Here is an 18,682-nt window from a genome sequence, read left to right as displayed (position 1 = left end):
AGCTTTATAAAAATGCCATATTTGCCAATAATCAAGATGATTACTTCACAATCGTTAATACTCCTAGAGATGAAAAACAACAAATAGAAAAAGAACCAAAAATAATTGACCCAAGCCAAATCAGTGTATCTAGTGAATTGTGTGGCCCTGGTTTTTTTTCTCAGGTTTCCATCGGTAATTACAATGGTAAGAAAGTTGCCTGTAAATGTTATCAATTGAAGAACTTCAAGAGTGACATGTTTTACAATGAAATCGCCAATCTTAAACTATTAAACCCACATCAATCTGTCCCCGAAATCTACGCCATTCTCAAGCTAGACTCTTTCTATTATATTATTATGGAATGGGTCAATGGAACGACCTTAGAAAATTACTTGAATAACAACCCAAACTTTTTATTCTCTGTGCTCCGTAAAATCGTTAAAGCCTTAGCATACATGCATTCCATAGGTGTAACTCACGCTGACATTTCTACTACTAACATTTAGGTATATAATATTTTAGAAAACAAATACCGTATCAAGTTTGTGGACTTTGGTATCAGCCGTAATAATGACCCAAAAGAACAAATCCAATGCAAAGGTAAAAGAGGATGGATCGCAACAGAACTAAATGGCCAAACTCGTGCAGATCTAAATGAAAAAACTGATGTGTACTCTTTTTCCGTTCTTCTCAAAGAGATATTTGCAAGTAATATTCTTTGGGATAGCTTTTTAGGAATTGATTGGTATAAAATATACTCAAAATGCAGTGATACATCCCAATCACAACGTCTAACTTTTGAAAAAATTTTAGGGTATCTCAACTGAGGGCACACACTTTGTGTTTTTTAATAAAAAACTCTAATTTAATTGTTTTAAATTCCATCGAAAAATTTAAATTAAATAAATAAATAAAATGGTAAAATTTTGAATAAATTTTTTTATTTTTTTATTGGTCTTAAAAGTTTTTGGATGCTATGTTGCTCCCTAAAGATTTTTTCTTTTTTTCTTTTTTTAGAGTTGTGGAGCCCGCATGCATCGCACATGGACACTTTAGTTGATACACCCAGCAAATCTACCCAACCATTTCTCCACTCCGGAGTAGTTCTGATTCTACAAGATAGCAGGCCTCTGGTTTTTCAATGGGTGGTCTGCCCTTCTTTCTTTTTTCTGCAACTATTATATTTTCAGGTGCAGGCTTTTTTTATGACTACATTTCTTTTTTATGTTTACCATGTGGCATTTTACTAATAATTTTATAAAAAAAAAATGTGTATTAGTAAATGGAAAAAAACAATTTAAATAATTAAAAATAAAGAATATAATACCAAAATTATACCTATTTAAAATATCAAAAATTGATTTGATTAATATATGAATTGAATATCTTTAATAATAATATTAAATTTGATAAATTCATTCAAAATAATAAAATTAAAAGCAATAAAAAAAAAAAAAAAAAAAATTAATAAAAACAATTTTGGGTAATTCTCAAATATTAAAAGTGTATATTAAAAAAAAAAAAAAAAATCCAACTATTGATTTAATTATCATAATAATAAAAAATTTGGGTTATTGTTGTATTTTATTTTGTTTTTATTTTTTTTTAAATTAAATATGTCAAAAAAAAAAAAACAGCAATATCGATTATGTTTCTGAGTGATAAATATCTGTTGACCCATTAAATTGCCCCTTATTAAAAAAAATCAAATAATTCACATAAAAAAATCAAATAATTCACATAATTCACTTAAAAAAAAAAATCAAAATGGTTCACATAATTCACTTAAAAAAAAAAATTGTTTTTTTTCGAAATTTTTTTTTTTAATTATTTTTAAATCTTTATTTATAAAAAATATGTAATATTAATTGTTACTTTTGATTTTATTGGATTAAATATTAAGTATTATTGTATTGCGCGATATATAAACACCAATTTTTTTTTTTGTAATATAAATTTTCAAATATTTGGGTGAATGAATCTCATTTACTAATAGGCTAAAAAAAATGGAATGAGATAGGGGTCATATTTGTAAAAAAATTAAATCTTGATTTTTAACAAACAATAAACACATTCTAATTTAATGTATATATTATATGAATTTTTAGTAAAAACATATTTTTTTTTGTAAATTATTGCTTGAAAAAATGGCATTTTCAAAACCATCCATCCATTATGGTGAAAGTTAGTGTAATGACTTAACTGGACTAGCTTGATAATCAATGCATTCACCACTTTTTATAACTGTGAATAGATCTGCCCAATCATAATTTTTTTTTTTTGTAAAAACTTGATCGGTTCTAGACTTTTCAACAAAGTATATAATACATAATTGGTTTAAGATTTGATTTTTTGAATTTTAATTTATATTGAATATATTACTTTGAGAATCTGATGGATAATTGGTTTCAAAAATTTATCATTTGATTGTGATATTGTATCAATAGTTGAGTTTAGTTGTTTATTATTAAATTGTTTTATATTTAATGGTAGTTGATTTAGTTCTTGTGTTATTTTGTTGTATTTTTCTTTTGGTTGGTATTTTTATTCAATAATAAAATTGTAAATTTTTATAAGCTATTTGAATTTTTGTGAATATTCAATCTCTTCAATAATATCATATATTGTTATCGATTCTTCAAATAAAAAATGAAATTAATAAATAATACAATGTCTATTCATAATTTTTTTCTTTTCCGCCCTTTTTTTTAAAGAGTTTTTCAATTTTTATAATATGCTACGCTTTTTTTGTCTTTTTAATCCCAAATTATTTAAATACAAATTTTTCATATGATTTATTGACATCCCTTATTTTGAAGAAAATAATAAATGCACTTTAATATTGTATATAAAAATATTTATATAAAAATACCAATAGGTTTTTCCTCCAAATGCTTCAAGTTTGAGAATATCATATTAATTTTAAAACACCTGAAATATTCATAAACTATAATACATAGATCTAAAATTTATTTTATTTATACAAAAATAACTCTCAATAAATAAAAACAAATGAATAAACAAAAAAATAAATAAGTAAAAAAAATTAACAAATTAATCAATAAAAATAAAAATAAAAATAAAAATAAAAATAAAAATTATAATAAAAATAAAAATGAAAAAATAATCAATAGTCATTAACTATATATTTTGTATAGTTTTTTATGTTTATTGAAAATTATAAATTTTGTAAAAAAAAGGAATTTTTTTTGCTTGGCTGAGATCTATTATTAAAAATTTGTTTAATTTTTAGGACTATTGTAAAATTTTTTGATTAATATATTATATTTTTATTTAAAAATAAGTATTTTTAAATTTATACATACTCTTCTTTTTTTGTAATATCCTGGTCGTTATTATTATCAGTTGATGATGGTGATACTAGAATTGTTGGTTTGGGTGGCTTTAGTACTACTTCCTCATCCGGTGCATCAAACAGATCTATTATTGAAAAATTTTCAAGAGTAAGGGGAATTTTATAGTAGTATTTTTTATTTTTATCGCAATAGCAAATGTCATAATCAGTTACATAAATGGTTTTAGTGACTACTTCATCAACAAAAACTTCATAATATGGCTTATCTGGACTGAATTTTGGAAGATTATCGTTTTCATTACTCTTTTCCTTTTTTCTTTTCAATGATCTTGTTTTTGGAAAAAAAAAACTATCACTTTCAATTTCTAAATCATCATCGATTTCAGACTCTTCTAACCAGAATTTATTTGATTTTTTATTTTTAATTTCTAAATCATCATCGAGTTCAGACTCTTCTAACCAGAATTTATTTGATTTTTTATTTTCTTTTATTTTTAATAATTGTTTATTTTTCATTTTAAAAATTATTTTATTAGTATTATTAAAAATTAATAAAAAAGAGAAATAATTATTATATTAATAGAAATAATTTATTTAGTGATAATGATATAATAGTTTTTTAAATTATAACAATAAAAAAATAAAAATTAATGTATAAGTGCATTAGCTTTATTTATGAGAGAAATTACAAAATGAATAATATAAAAATTAGTGGTAGAGGGTGTGAATCAAGTTTTTTATTTTTATTGTTTTGTGTTTTAATATAAAAAATAATATGAACTTAAACACATTTGTGGGTAGAGGGGGTAAATATATGGAATTGTACATAAAAAATGAATAAATTATTTTAAAAAAATTATTTTTGATTGATTATAAATTTTATACAAATTTCAATATGATATAAAAAAATAATAAGATAAAAAAAAAAAAAAAATTTTACCTAAATTTTTAAGTTTAATACGATATAAGAAATTGGTATTTTAGGCAACATACTCCCCATTTTACAAAAAATATATTTTTAAATTATAACATGTTCATATTAATTTATATGTAAAATAAAACTATGTGATTGTTTATTGTTCAAGAAAAAAAAAGTGATATGGAGAATGTTGTTATCTTTTTCAAAATAATAGAAAAAAAAAAATTATTAATAAAATATTTTCAAAACAATAGAAAAAAAAAAATTATTAATAAAATATTTTTTTCTTTAAAAAAACAAGCTTTTTTTAATATGGGTTCAGTGAGTGTGTATTTTGATAAAAATTATATTTTTTTATACGAGCAAATAGTATCAGTATAAAATAAAAAAAAATTTATTCAAACACACTTATCCGCTTTTTTTTTATCTTAATTTGATTGTTAATAAATGAAACAATATACAACGTTGTATCTTCATTCATTATAAATTTTTTCTTAATTTCCTTTTAATATTTGAAAAAATAAATAATGTTCTATTTTTTAAATTGTTCTATTTTTAACACTTAATACTCAACAAAATTCAATAGAAGCAATTAATAGAACAAATTGAACATCTTCTTAGCAAGATAGCATTTATCACAGTGTGTATGTATATTTTACCTATTTCTATTTGAAATGCCAATGTTAAATTAATAGATAATAACCAATATAATATCATTAATTTTGATAGTGAGTGTGTTGAGTGGGAAAGGTAGAGTGTTATCAAAACATTTTTGTGTTAAATGTGTGAAATTTTAACCACACATATACAAGTTTTTTATTTGTGTTAATTATTTGAATTTTGTTAAATAACCACACAAACATTCTCACTCTTTCAAAATAAATTTGTTTTTTTTTTTATTAAAATAAATTGTATATACTAATTTGGATTCCAATAATTAACTTTTCCCCATTAATAAATTTTGTGTTGTTGTATTTTTAAAAAAAATTAAGTTCAAAAAAAAAAAACTTAATTTTAAAAAAAATTTTGTTAAATTGAAAAAGATCAAGATCCATATGTTTTTTTTTAAAATTTGAAAAAAAAAATTAAATTGTATTTATATATGGCAATGGCAATTTATAGCATCACCTTAATTGTCAATTCAAACAATTAAAAATTATAATTTATTATTATTAAGTCACTTAATCCTGATAGAGTAATTACATGTAAATCATAATTTAAATTAAAAAATTAATATTTTTAAAAAGTAATAATGGAGTTGGTAATATTTTTAATACCCTACTCTATGCTTTTAATTATTAATTTTTTTTAATTACCTATCCCCCACTTCACACAATTAAATATTTTTTTTTTCTTTCCCCCACCAAACACAAATGTATTTGGTGATTGTTAACAATTAACATTAAGTATCACCATGTGTGTTGTTTGAAGCAAGTAAAAGATATATTGAGATTAGTGTTTTTATTTCTATTTTTTTTTTTTTTTATTAAAAAATTTTGAAATTATAAATTATTAAAAAAAAAAAAAAAATATATACAAAAAAAATTAAAATTAAAAATATAAAAAATAATAGTTTTATTAATAAATATTTATTAAAAATTGCAAAAATGAGTAATCTCACTCTATCTATCAGAAAGGCCATTTTAAAAAGAATTTTCCGTCTGTGTAATCTTTATTTTACTGAAAATAATAATCTAATTGGGTCTCTCTATTTCTTACAGTATTATAGAAGTTTTAATGTAAAAATAACCGATACAAATGAACATGATATTTTTTTAAAGCTAATCCACTTTTCTTCTCAAGTTACAAAGATTACCATTGATTCAATTTCCGAAACTCCCTCTATTTTTGATTATTACTCGCCCTCAATCATAAGACCGAATCTTACCTCTTTGAAATTCGCCGATATGGAGTATAACGTTCCAATTAAATCAAGAATGATCCCATGTACTTTAAGAGAACTTACTTTGCCAACAGATTATAATCATCCACTTCATGAAGTCCATCTTTCAAACAATTGCCCTTATTACATTCCAGTTTTTCCCGTATATGGATTGACTAAATTGTACATTACCAACTCTTTTAATCAACCAATTCTTCCAAACGTACTTCCAAGAACTTTAAGAGAACTAAAAATTGGTGTTTCCTTCACCCAAAAATTGTATTTCGAAAGTATTCCAAACTCTGTTACTTTTCTTAATCTTAACTGCCCAAATTATAATCATCAGCTTGTTCCAAGAATCCTTCCAAGAAATTTAAAAAAGCTAAAGATGTGTAATAATGTTCCGTTATTACCTGGATCTTTACCAGATTCTATTACTTATCTCAAACTAGGCGGCCACTTTAACCATCCTATTACTCCTAATCTTTTACCAAAAAGTCTTCAAAAAATTTCCTTTGGTCCAAGTTTCAACAGTAACTTTGTTCCACCTGAAAATGTCCATACAATCATTTTTGGCGAAGCAATGACTTGTGAACCACAAAACTTTACAAACAATGTCAGATGTGTAGTAGTCAACAACTCCCATTATTCAGAATTACCAAATACTATTAATGAACTTATCATTAATGCCGAAAAAAAAAGACATAAAAGATTTCCAGTGAATCTCAATTATTTAGAACTAATTTGTCCAAATCCTTTCGAATTTAGAAATGATGAGTTACAACCACTCACTCGTCTAAAGCATCTTAGACTTCTTGATGCTTATATAAGAATTAATGTTGCCCAAATACCAATATCCATAGTATCGCTCGACCTTGAATGTATAGACACAGATGATCCTCTAGAAAATCTAGACCTAAGCCCATTGGTAAATCTTCAACTCTTTAGTTTAGGTGATGTACATCCCGTAAATGCTACATTTCCACCATCACTTCGTGCAATCAAATTTTATGGTACTCAACAAGAAGTGTTTGCAAATAATTATTTTCCAGCAACCCTTGAAATCCTTCAACTATCAAGATATCATGTCCAGCCTCTATCAAACACATGGCTTCCATCGTCATTGAAAATCCTTATCCATCCTGGTGAACCTGTTATTGCTGAAGATTATAGACATCCAAATCTCATGAAATTTTATATTAGTTATAGAAATAGATCGGTAATTAGAGACTCTGATTTTATTAATGCTAATTATAGAATTATGGATACATATAAAACTAAACATGGCGTAATCATTGAAGACCTTTTAAATTTTGATCTACCATTCCAAAGAAAGGATAGATATAGTAATAGATTTTATATGGCAAATAACTAAACTAAAACAAATAAAAACTTTTTTAATTTTAAAATAAAAATATTGTATGTGTAAATATATATGAGTATTGTATAAATGTCTAAACGAATATGAATAATAAAAAAGCCCAAGTATTTTTTAAAATCTAAAAATATTGTTTATATATTTTTTAATTTTTTTTATTTTTTATTTTCTTTTAATATAAAAAATCAATTTAAAAAAAATAAATGGCTGGTATTTTGTATGTTAATGATGAAAGTAGTATACATACATTTCTATTGATTCTTTATAAAAGCAATTTTTAATAAATAATGGTAATAGTTTCCCAACCAAATTTAGTTAAAATAAAAAAGTTATTATAATTATAAAATTAATAAATATTTTGCAAGTTTAAGAAGAAAAAAATTGAATTAATAATAATAATAATATAATAATAATTTTATAATAATAATAAAAAATTAAATTCATTATTAAATTTTATTTATTTTCTACATTTTAATTTAACTATAAAAATCCAAATTTTTAAAAATCAAATTCCAAAATTTAATTTTTTCTCATGTAATATAATAATAAAAAATAATATAATTTATTTTTGTAAATATATTATTTTTTATTTATATTTAATGATGTATATATTTTGTAGAGAATTATTTTTTGTGTTTATATGTGTTTAAATTATTTAATTATTAGAATAAAAAAAAATAAAAAAAAATTCTTATTTTTTGGTCATTTTTTATTTTTATATTTGTGTGTGTAAATATTCTAATTGAGATAATTATATTATATATATTATATAGTTTTGTAGATAATAATAGTTTTAATTTATTTATACTAAAATTAAATTTAAACAAATGTATATAATATTAATTTTTTTAATCAAAATGAAAAAAAAAAAAATAAATAAAAAAATAAAAAAAAAAAAAAATAAAAAACCAATTTAGATAGAAACTCTTCATTTATTATTTTTTTAATATCATTCCATTATTTAATTATATATATATATCTTATAATTTTTTACTCAAGAGGTTTTATTTAAAATTAAAATGGTCAATTTTTTAAAATAAAAAAAAATTGAAAAAAAAATATAAATATATATCAAAATAGTAAAAATGGTTGTAGGTTTAACAAATTTTATTTTTATTAAATTTTTAAAATATTTTTTTAGAAAATATTATTTTTTTTTATTATTTTATTTCGGTTTTTTTTTTAAAATTTTTTTTTTAAAATTATAATTATTATAATTATCAACAAATTTATAAAATGAACACTTTCAATAAAAGAAAAGCAATGAATGAATTAAATCAAAGTCGGGGAAAATTGTAACTGAAGAACTCTCTTTGGTTGATAGTGATACGTACGCAAGACCTGAAAATTGTAACTGAAGAACTCTTTTTGGTTGATAGTGATACGTATGCAAGACTTGAAAATAAATATTATGGAATATCATTAGAAGAGGTAATTAGTTTGTTTTTCAATAAAAAATTTGTAAATAGTTTTTTGGAGCTAACAAATCTCAATTTAAGTAAAATCAACTCAGAAAAAGAAGAGATTTATAAAAGAGAATTTGAAGGAGGTTCCAAAAAGTATAAATTTAAGCCTATTTCAAGGATTACCAAAGAAGAGCTTTTTGAATATTGGTCTATTACCTTAATGTTAGATTTGGGTGTTTTTAAAACAATTATGCAAATTATAAACCATAGTAATACAAAAATGAAAAGAAACAGATTTTTTTTGGTTCAATCAACAACCAAATTTACAGATGACCAAATTAAAAGAATTGCAGGTGAAATGAGTGATATTAGTTATGATTTGATAGAAGGAATTAAAGTTTGCACCCTTGACGAAACTATATATAAATATATCCTAAATTCAGATTCAAAAGAGAAATATATTCAAGATAATAATAAATCTCCAATTATGTGTATACCTCGTAAACCTCATGCAAATGGTCTTTTAAGTTATATGGTTGGTACCTTTTTAGAACGTATTCATCATTTGTCATCCCCTGAAAAAAGCCCAGAATCATCACCAAAAAGAGGTTCTTTTAAAGAATTCAAATATCCATATATTATAGAGTTTTTAAACAAGTTAGATAATGAAATAAATCCCTCAAGTAGTGTTGATCACGTATTAGGAACGTATAAAGATTTTAAATTTCATTTAGTTGGCGATAGTGCATTTTTTTTCAAAGATAATTTAAATCATATAGTAAATAAAGGTTGGCAACAATTTCAGATTCCTCAAGTAGCAACATTAACACATTGCTCAAAGATACATTAAAAGATGATAAAAATTGGATTGCAATTGAATTTGATGGTTATTATAAAGTCTGTAAAATTGATGAAAGAGACGAAAAAGTTCCTACATTTAAATCAATTGCAACAACTGATTTTAAAACTCAAAATCGTGAAGTTAATCCAAGTAAAGGTTATAATATTAGTGATGCAGTGGATCTTTATAAATTAAATGATTCAACTTTAAAGAAATTATGTTTAGGTTTAGGTGTTTCAAGATCAAGTAGTAATAGGAGAATGGTTATATCAATTTGTGGTATAGATCCATTATCTCATTCAACCAACCCCAATCGTACTCATTATTATCAGAAGCAATTCAAAAAGATACTTTAAAATCATATTCATTGGTTAAACTCAAAAACTTGCATCAAGATTTTAATTTACCAGCTCCTGCCCAGTTAACATGTGAAGGTTACATTTTAGCTCTTACCAGACTTTATGAAAATGAAAACTTTTAAAAGACCTTTCCCAATCTCTAAGAATGTCTCCTCCATTAGTATCAGATTTTTATAAAAAATGGTTCAATGTAATAGATATTCACAACAGATATCTATATTCAGGTGGTATTCATGGATATGCTAAAAATTGGAGAATATTTGCTGTTTCATGTTTAATCAAGTCTTATATCATCAATATCTATTCATTTTATATGTCAATTACATCAAAACACATGAAGTTTGAAGAATTTAAACAAATTTTCATACACAGCATCAGAGAAGTTAATTTAGTCCCAAAAAGTCCATCCTCAAATCAAAATCAAAATCAAAATCAAAATTAATTTTTTTATTTATCCAGAAGTCCTGTATTTTAACTATTCACCATCTTTTTCAAGCTCAATCATATATATATAAATACGTTCTACATTCTCATATTTATATAATTGATAAAATATTTTAAATAAAGATATTACAAACAAAACATTGTCTTTTCTTATTTTTTTTTTTTTTTTTTTTGGTTTTTTTTTTTTTTTTTTTTTTTAATTTTTATATATTTTTTTTTTAATTTATATTTCATGTTCATCTTTATATAATAAATAATTATAAATTAAATCATATTTCTCATGTATAATAAAAATAATAAATGAAATATTTACAAACAATAAAAGATTTGATTATAATTTTTTCTATTTTTTTAATTTTATTTTTTTAAATTGATCAAAAAAAATACACCTGATACACAAATTAACACAACAAATAATTTTCTACAAAACCATATATAAATTATGAAACAAAAATAAAAAATAATATATTTACAAATATAAAATGTTATACATATGAAAAAAAGCCAAAAAATGAAATTTTGGAATTTGATTTTTAAAAATTTGGATTTTTATAGTTTAATGTTATAATTTTTTTATTTGTAGTTTAGAAATTTATTAGTTATTGACTAAAAAACCAATTGATAATTTTTTGTTTGGATTGTCAATACTATTGGATGGAATATTTGTGCTAAAGACTCTGTTATTATTCATATTATTATTATTATTATTCATATTATTATTATTATTATTTAAATTAAAATTTATATTATGAGTGGTATTATTGAATGAATAATTAGAGTTGTTATTATTATTCATATTATTCATATTATTCATATTATTCATATTATCATTATCATTGATAATAACATTATTGAATAAACAAACATTATTGTTGGATTGAATTGGAGTTCCTGTAGCTCTCTTCTTTGCTGCGGCAGTGGCAGGAGTAGTAGTAGTAGTAGTAGTGGCGGTGGTAGCAGTAGTATCATCATTATTTAAAAAAGCACTTGTTCCATCTTGATTTCTTTTTTTGTTAAGAAGAAACTCTAAAGAATAGGATTTTAGAACTCTTCTTCTTTTGATTAAAAGATCTCTCAATTTGGATTCTGAGATGGTGTCAATAGTGAAAGCTCTATGATTAAAAGCTTTAACACTTTTTGGTATATTTTCATCTTCTGTAACCATATGATTGCTAATATCGTAAAAATCTTCATCAATTAAACCATTACCATTGGAAGCTTGTGTTTTTTTCATGCCGTAACTTTTAGACAAGAACCATATTCGGATCTTTTCTATGGTAACACCATAGATTAATGCAAAGTATAAAATATTCTCTTCGGTGGGATATCGATAATTGTGGAAGAAAAAGTTTAACTCGTTGGTATTTTTAGAAAACTTTGGGACAAAGAAATCTTTGTAGGATGTGTTGTTAGATCTCTTTAAGCTTTCTCTTTTGTGTTTGTACCATGTAACGACTTGAGTGTGGGTTAAACCTAATTGGAAGGCGATGATGTCTTTCTCGATGGAGTCTGGGGAATGGGTTTTTATCGAAGCAATACTCTAATACTGATCTTGCCTTTTTGACGATGGAGTTTGGACTGGAGGCTTTTTCAGCATTGACAGCGTTAGTATTAATAACATCATCGGTAGCATTGGCCTTATTTGCTCTTTTATTCATCTTTTTATTGATTTTTTTTAAAATATATAATTTAATTATTAATACACTGCAATAAAAAAAAATTAAATTAAATTTTGGGTTATTACAGTTATAAATTAACAAGTTTACTAGTACTTTGATACAAAAAAATAAAATATTGTTTTTTTTTTTTTTTTTTGTGATGAAAAAAAAATTTTAAAAAAAAAAAAAAATATTTCCAATTTTTTTTTTTTGAAGATATTTTGTGAAACAATTTTTTAAAAAAAAAATCCACAGCAATACACCAATATATTAAAATGAACAAAATAAAAAAAAAAATAAAAAATTTTTTTTATTTTTTTTTTAATTTTTTTTTTAATTTTTTTTGATTATTATTTTAATTATTATAATATTGCCCTTGTTCGGGAATTGATTGAACATAAAACCGATTATTACAAAGACTTTACATCTAGGCTCACCCAAAGAATTATCATGTTCTATTTCGATCACGCATTCTATAATTAAAGAGTTATGTATAGGTAAACAATAAATAATCATCAAGAAAAAGATAGAGGTTATTTGGCATTTAATAATTTAGAGAATATCCTTATTCATATTTTGGATTTAGTAGTGTTAAAAAAAAATAATAATTTAAATTAAACCTTTACTATATTTAAGGAATTAAAATATTATCAATGTAAAAGAAATGATGTTAAACCATTATTAACAACAACAATGTATTTGAATTTTTCTATTTTTTTATTATAAAATTATAAATGAAGATTTTTTTTTTTTTTTTTTTTGTTTTTAATTAGATATACTTTAGATTTTATTATTATTATAAAAAAACTTTTTTTTAAAAAAAAATTTTAAAAAAAAAAAAAAAAATTTTCTCTCTTTGTTTTTTTGTAATTTTTTTTCAAAAAGTGGTGGTGATTTAAATCGCGCTGTTTTTTTAATGCGGTCTTTTTATAAAAATATTTTTTTTTTTAAAAAATTAAAATAATAATTTAAAAATAGGGTATTTGGAGGGGATGCTGATGAATTTTTTATATGATAAGATTTTTATAAACAATTTTAAAATCTATTTTTTTTTTAATTGGTTTGATAAATAATTTTTTTCTTCAAAAAATAGGACACGTTAAATTTATTTATTTTATTCGTTTATTTTTTTTTTATTTTTCAATTTTTTTTTATTTTTTTTTTTTTAATAATATTTTTTTTAAGTAAAAAAATTTTATCACAAAAAGTTGCATGCAAAATTTATTGATCATTTTATTATGCAATATTTTTTCTCTTTCTAAAATAGAAAAAATTAAATTTATTTTGAAAAAAATAAAAAAAGATATTTCAAAATATGCAATTTTTTTTTTTGAAATTGCGCAATAGTTTTTTTTTTTTTTTGAAATTACACAATATTAAATTTTTTTTTTGAAATTGCACAATATTAATTTTTTTTTCATTTTTTTTTTTTTTTTTTTTTTTTTTTTTACAACCCAGCCCACATTTTATTTAAATTATATTTCCAATATTATATTTATTTTAATTATTTATTTCAAAAAATAATCAGATAATAATAAATAATGAAAGTATAAATAAAATAATAATAACAGCGATAATAGCAGTAATAAACAATAGTATGGGGTTATTCCTTGTGACCTTTTGTTTTGACTATGATTATGGAACTGATGTTTTAAAGATTTAAAATAACACAATCAGTATTGATCAAAGTGCAAACTATTTATAAGATCAGTAATGATATCCATCACAAACTACTTACAGACTACCTTTAAACATTCTTTTAAAAAGAAGCAGATTCTAGCCTTTTAAACAAAAAACAGATACAGATATAGAGTACCATAATTCAATCGTACTGATTGTAGTGTTTAAATAATATAAGATAATGCAATAATCAAATCAATTATGATAATCTTGGAAATGGTATTCAGTCAATGAAAACATATGGAAATTTTAATTGAAAATATAATATAATAATAGTAATAATAATAATAATAATAATATCATAATAACAATTACAGAAATAACAACAATAGCAAAAAAAATGTTCTCATGAGTAGGCTTTTGTTTAACAATGAATAGCAACACAGTGTATAGCAAAGATTCAAGAGATACTGTTAACGATTGATCAAATAAAAAGGTTAGTGAATGGTTAACATCATTAAAATTTCCCATAGAAATCATTTCAACTCTCGAAGTTTGTGTAATAGATGGAGGAACATTAGTTTTTATTTCTCACAGTTTACCAAATGATGTTTAATTAATTTCCTTAGGTATGAATGCTATGGGCAAAAGATTAAAATTTAAAACCTTTTTAGAAAAGTTATTAGCTTCAAAATAAAGTCAATATCAACCTTTAGGTTATAGTAACAACAATAATAAAATAAAAATAAAATATTTTTAGTTGATAATTTTAAAATATATTCAAATCAAATTTGTTTTTATTTATTTGTTAAAAATAATAAAAAATAAAAAGAAATAGTTATTATTTGTTTTTATTTATTTGTTTTTATGTTATTATTTATTTGTATTATTAATTTTGTTCTATTTTTTTTGTTTCTATTTTGGTGAAAGAGATAACATTAACACAAAAATTTATTACCCCTACAACAAAGCAACGTTCTCCATATTACTTTTTTTATTAACAAATAACCAATCACATAATTTTTCAAACACCTTTTCAATATTATAATAGTAATAACCTAATATTAATTTCATATAAAAACATAAATATTAATATTAAATAAAAAATTTAAAATTAAGTTCATTTTTTAAATTTTATTTAATTTTTATTTTTTTATTTTTTATTTTTTTTTAAAAAATGATTTAAACTTGTTTCATTATAATTATTATTCATTCATTAATTCAAAAAAAAAAAACATGGAAAATTTAAAAGAAAAAAATTGTAATAATTTAGATGTTAGAAAGGAAGGTGCACCTTCAGATAAAATTTGGTGAGTAAAATTAATTATATATGTATATAATATTTTTTTATTTTTTACTAATTTCAAATATATCTAATTAATTTAATAGTAAGAGATGTAAAACTACCTCAACTGTATGGACAATGGGCCCCGAGTAAGTTTAACATTATTGATTTATTGTTTACAAAAATATTAATATTTTTTTTCTCTAATTTAGCGACTGTTTTTTATGTAATGGTTGCGGGCAACAGTACCAAATTCTGACAAATATTTTCAATATATACAAGGGTGATATTAGATACCTCGTGTATATAGACCCATTACCATTTATAACATCGACTTTCATGGCTGGGACATCTCTTTCAATTTTCGAATTAGAATTAGTCATAAGCGCTTTTCCCGGTATTATCAAAGATCAAGATAACATATTTTCTTTTGAAAATACAGGGTTGCTTTTTATAACCGATGGAAATATGTTTACAGTAAAAAAATATGAAAAAGAATCTTTAAAATAATTAAAAACTAATGCTAACTAAATAAAATTTTTATATTTTTTTTTATAAAAACTTAATTTTTTCTAACCAATTTGTTTTATTTCAAAATTATTGAGCAGAACTAAATAAACACAAGTAGTGTAGTGATTTATACACATTGAACAATAAAAATTATGTTTTTAATTTACAATTGAAGTGTATGTCCTTCTAAAAGATAATAAAGAAAAATGAATTAATAATTAAACTTAAAATTATATATCTTTTATTTTTTTTTAATATGAGGAAAACTGTATATTATTGTTGTTCAAATTTTTTAGATGGTAATAAAAACTGTTTTTAATTTACATGATATAAAATTACTATGTATTTGTTTTTTTTTCAGTGAGTGTGAGAGCATATATGTGGGGGATAAAAGATTGTTTGTATTTATTTGTATGTGTTTGTGAGTGGGGTTTTTTTCAATTATTTAAAATAGGGATATAAACTTAAAAATAATTAATAATTTTGTTAATTTTTTCTAAATCTCAATGTATGTGATTTATTAATAATATTGTTAATTGTTTTTTTATCCTTAAATTATATTAAATCTAATAATACAATAATATTAAACCTCTTAAAATTTATTTTTTATCATCAAGTTTTTTTTAAAAAAGTTTTTTTTTTTAATTCACACACACATACACCCATATAAAAACTTAATCTTTGAAAATACCCCCTTCCAAATGTGTTTCAATTATAATAGATAAACCTTTTCAAAAAATAAAAAAAAAAATTTAATTTGTTTTTTTAAATTTCATTTTTATTTAATTATTTGGATAATAATAGAATTTTAAACTTCATAAGATTTATATTCATATTAAATAATAATAAATTAACATGAATCCGAATTGTAATCAAGTTTTAAAAGAAGATAAAGAAGTAATATGTGATAACAAAACAGTGATCAAATACACATTAGAAAACCCATCCCAGAATCTAGAATACAAATTAAAGGTCTCTTATATTATGAATGAACCAACTGCCCCTCCTCATTTGTTTGGTGGAATTTTTTCATCCTTTGGAGTAGAAAAAAATACAAACATAAAATATTACAACTATATGGAATATTTAATGATAGAAGATAAACCAACTATTAAAAATAACCAAAAAGGAGTAAAAAACAATAGTAATCAAAAAAATATTAATAATCAAACAAATAATAATTTAAATATTGTCTATAATCATTTTAATAATTTTAATTTGAATAATAATATGGGTAATAATGACAACAATAATAACTACTGCACAAATATAACTGCTACAACTATAATAAAGCAACCAAATATCAACAAATTCACTTAAAGAATTTCAAATAATATGATTTGTGTATTATAAAATGAATACTTATAAATCAAATGTACCCAACATATCTTTAACAATGAATTCATTTCTTAATATACATAATCATATTATAAACCATCATTTAATAATATTTTAATATTAAAGATGGTGGTAATAATAAATATCAGTTTGAAGTATATGGCCAACCATTTGAAATTCTTATTAAATAAATTTTAATTTTTGCTACTTTTTACATCTATTTTTCATAAAACCTTTATTTTTTTTATATATGTATATGTATATGTAAATCAGTTTTTATAATTATTATTTTTTTATTTTTTTATAAAGTTTTCTTTACCCTAATGCACCACTTTAGTTGTTAGTTTTCTTGATTTCAAAGTTTAATGTTGCATTGATTTATTAAACTTCGAATTGATAATATTTCTTTATTATATGATCATAGATTCTCTATTATATTAAAATCGAGTTCCAAGGCTGTATTTCACCAACTGAAATATTGTTTTTTCAGATATACTCCTATCTATCTTGACAAAATGAGACGTGTAAATATCATGACAAATTTCAGGAACCTATCAGGCATCTGGAACTTATCAGTATAGTAATCCAGAGTGAATTGTATATCGTTTAATAGAAACACTCACCATCTTTTCCAACACATGATTTAATATGCAAATCTAGTAAAACATTTGAGTCAAGGTCCAAGTTTATAATAGTAGTTTTCGAAACCTGGCATCATAAACATGTGATTTTCCCGTTGTTCCACAGTTCAGTTTTTATTCATCACAAATCCAAATACAGAGTGCTATGGTTCAGTCATTATGTTAAATAATATAGGATAGGGCAATAATCCACTTTCTAGGTTATGGTTATATAATAATTTCAAATGTACAACTTAACCCTCATTCAACTATTAAATGCCTAGTCATGTCATTTGATCAATATAAATATATTTAAAATAAACAATAAATAATCCATATTAACAAATAATAAGAGCAGTAATAATAAATACCTTTATATGTATAAAAGAGGTTGATGAAACTGATGCTGTCTCATAAATGAAAAATACCCTCAAATCAACTGCCACCACCATTATCACAAACAATCCTAATCATAATTCAATCATTGTGAAAATTGCCCAAAATGTTGCTTCTTTTTTACTTTATAATTGGTTTAATGAAAAAACATAGTAGGTTAACGTTGCAATAAAAAAATTTTTCTTTTTTTTTTTTAATTTAAATAATTTTTCAAAAAAAATGAAAATTTTTTTTATTTTTATATTTTAATTTTTATTTTTTTTTGCAAAACAACAAAATAGTTTTATAAATAAAAAATATGTAATAAAGTTTATTAAATTTTGTTTTTCTTAGTTTGTTTAAAGAAATTAGGATGGTATGTATTATCTATGTAGATATACTAAACAAAGTAACGTTCACAGTTTATTAAGTTATGTTTTGTATTTGTTGTTTTTATTGTAGTTATCATATTGTTGTTGTTATTTTTTATCGTTCCAATGTGTTTTTTTATTATTATTGTATATTTTTATAATTTCAACAAATCATTCACACAGCCATCCAATTAAAAAATAGAAAAATAAATAAAAAACACTGGTGGTTACATATATAGAGCTTCCAAAAATTTTTTTTTTTTTTTTCAAACACACAAACATCAACAAACTCACACACAGAACATCACACATTTTTCAATACTATTATCAATTTGATAAAATGATGTTATAATGAAGCAATAACAGATTTAATTATAA

General features: G+C 22.0%; 8 protein-coding genes across 8 annotated transcripts in view; 6 read left to right on the top strand and 2 right to left on the bottom strand.

The window, feature by feature from the left end:
* The window catches only part of DICPUDRAFT_78473 (uncharacterized protein), a gene marked incomplete at both ends in the record, with an annotated part of 1,033 nt that extends 224 nt beyond the window's left edge, over positions 1-809 (top strand). Inside the window, 2 exons of the mRNA XM_003287587.1 lie at positions 3-450; positions 505-809. Of these exons, the coding sequence (XP_003287635.1) occupies positions 3-450; positions 505-809 (753 nt within the window). The remainder of the gene's footprint in view (positions 1-2; positions 451-504) is intronic.
* Positions 810-3,134: 2,325 nt separating this feature from the next.
* DICPUDRAFT_97764 (uncharacterized protein) lies at positions 3,135-4,018 on the bottom strand. Its single transcript, XM_003287574.1, has 2 exons — positions 3,309-4,018; positions 3,135-3,237 (listed from the first exon to the last, which is right to left on the bottom strand). Exons 1-2 carry the CDS (start codon positions 3,812-3,814, stop codon positions 3,225-3,227), a joined length of 519 nt encoding a protein of 172 aa, XP_003287622.1. The 5' UTR covers positions 3,815-4,018; the 3' UTR covers positions 3,135-3,224.
* A 1,762-nt stretch (positions 4,019-5,780) lies between these two features.
* Positions 5,781-7,509, top strand: DICPUDRAFT_91943 (uncharacterized protein). The gene has a single exon (XM_003287586.1). It carries the CDS (start codon positions 5,825-5,827, stop codon positions 7,472-7,474), a length of 1,650 nt encoding a protein of 549 aa, XP_003287634.1. The 5' UTR covers positions 5,781-5,824; the 3' UTR covers positions 7,475-7,509.
* A 1,204-nt stretch (positions 7,510-8,713) lies between these two features.
* On the top strand, positions 8,714-10,080 carry DICPUDRAFT_78470 (uncharacterized protein; the record flags this gene model as incomplete). The annotated part of the gene is made up of 3 exons (XM_003287585.1): positions 8,714-8,772; positions 8,947-9,591; positions 9,672-10,080. 3 exons carry the CDS (start codon positions 8,714-8,716, stop codon positions 10,078-10,080), a joined length of 1,113 nt encoding a protein of 370 aa, XP_003287633.1.
* Positions 10,081-10,228: 148 nt separating this feature from the next.
* DICPUDRAFT_151739 (uncharacterized protein) lies at positions 10,229-10,525 on the top strand (the record flags this gene model as incomplete). Its single annotated transcript, XM_003287584.1, has 1 exon — positions 10,229-10,525. The coding sequence occupies one exon, from the start codon at positions 10,229-10,231 to the stop codon at positions 10,523-10,525; it is 297 nt and encodes a 98-aa protein (XP_003287632.1).
* A 597-nt stretch (positions 10,526-11,122) lies between these two features.
* DICPUDRAFT_78469 (uncharacterized protein) lies at positions 11,123-12,185 on the bottom strand (the record flags this gene model as incomplete). The annotated part of the gene is made up of 2 exons (XM_003287573.1): positions 11,123-11,902; positions 11,973-12,185. The coding sequence occupies 2 exons, from the start codon at positions 12,183-12,185 to the stop codon at positions 11,123-11,125; spliced, it is 993 nt and encodes a 330-aa protein (XP_003287621.1).
* Positions 12,186-15,041: 2,856 nt separating this feature from the next.
* Positions 15,042-15,600, top strand: DICPUDRAFT_78468 (uncharacterized protein; the record flags this gene model as incomplete). Its single annotated transcript, XM_003287583.1, has 3 exons — positions 15,042-15,115; positions 15,195-15,239; positions 15,303-15,600. The coding sequence occupies 3 exons, from the start codon at positions 15,042-15,044 to the stop codon at positions 15,598-15,600; spliced, it is 417 nt and encodes a 138-aa protein (XP_003287631.1).
* An 855-nt stretch (positions 15,601-16,455) lies between these two features.
* On the top strand, positions 16,456-16,920 carry DICPUDRAFT_151735 (uncharacterized protein; the record flags this gene model as incomplete). Its single annotated transcript, XM_003287582.1, has 1 exon — positions 16,456-16,920. One exon carries the CDS (start codon positions 16,456-16,458, stop codon positions 16,918-16,920), a length of 465 nt encoding a protein of 154 aa, XP_003287630.1.
* Between the last annotated feature and the right edge of the window lie 1,762 nt (positions 16,921-18,682).

This window comes from Dictyostelium purpureum, assembly GCF_000190715.1.
Source record: "Dictyostelium purpureum unplaced genomic scaffold DICPUscaffold_105, whole genome shotgun sequence".
NCBI classification, from domain to species: Eukaryota; Evosea; class Eumycetozoa; order Dictyosteliales; family Dictyosteliaceae; genus Dictyostelium; species Dictyostelium purpureum.
The sequence above is the reverse complement of the archived record's forward strand: the minus strand, read 5'-3'. Positions and strand labels throughout refer to the sequence as shown.

Coding starts and splice junctions, on each gene's coding strand:
- DICPUDRAFT_91943 (XM_003287586.1), top strand. CDS start 5,825: ATGAGTAATCTCACTCTATCTATCAGAAAGGCCATTTTAAAAAGAATT.
- DICPUDRAFT_97764 (XM_003287574.1), bottom strand. CDS start 3,814: ATGAAAAATAAACAATTATTAAAAATAAAAGAAAATAAAAAATCAAAT.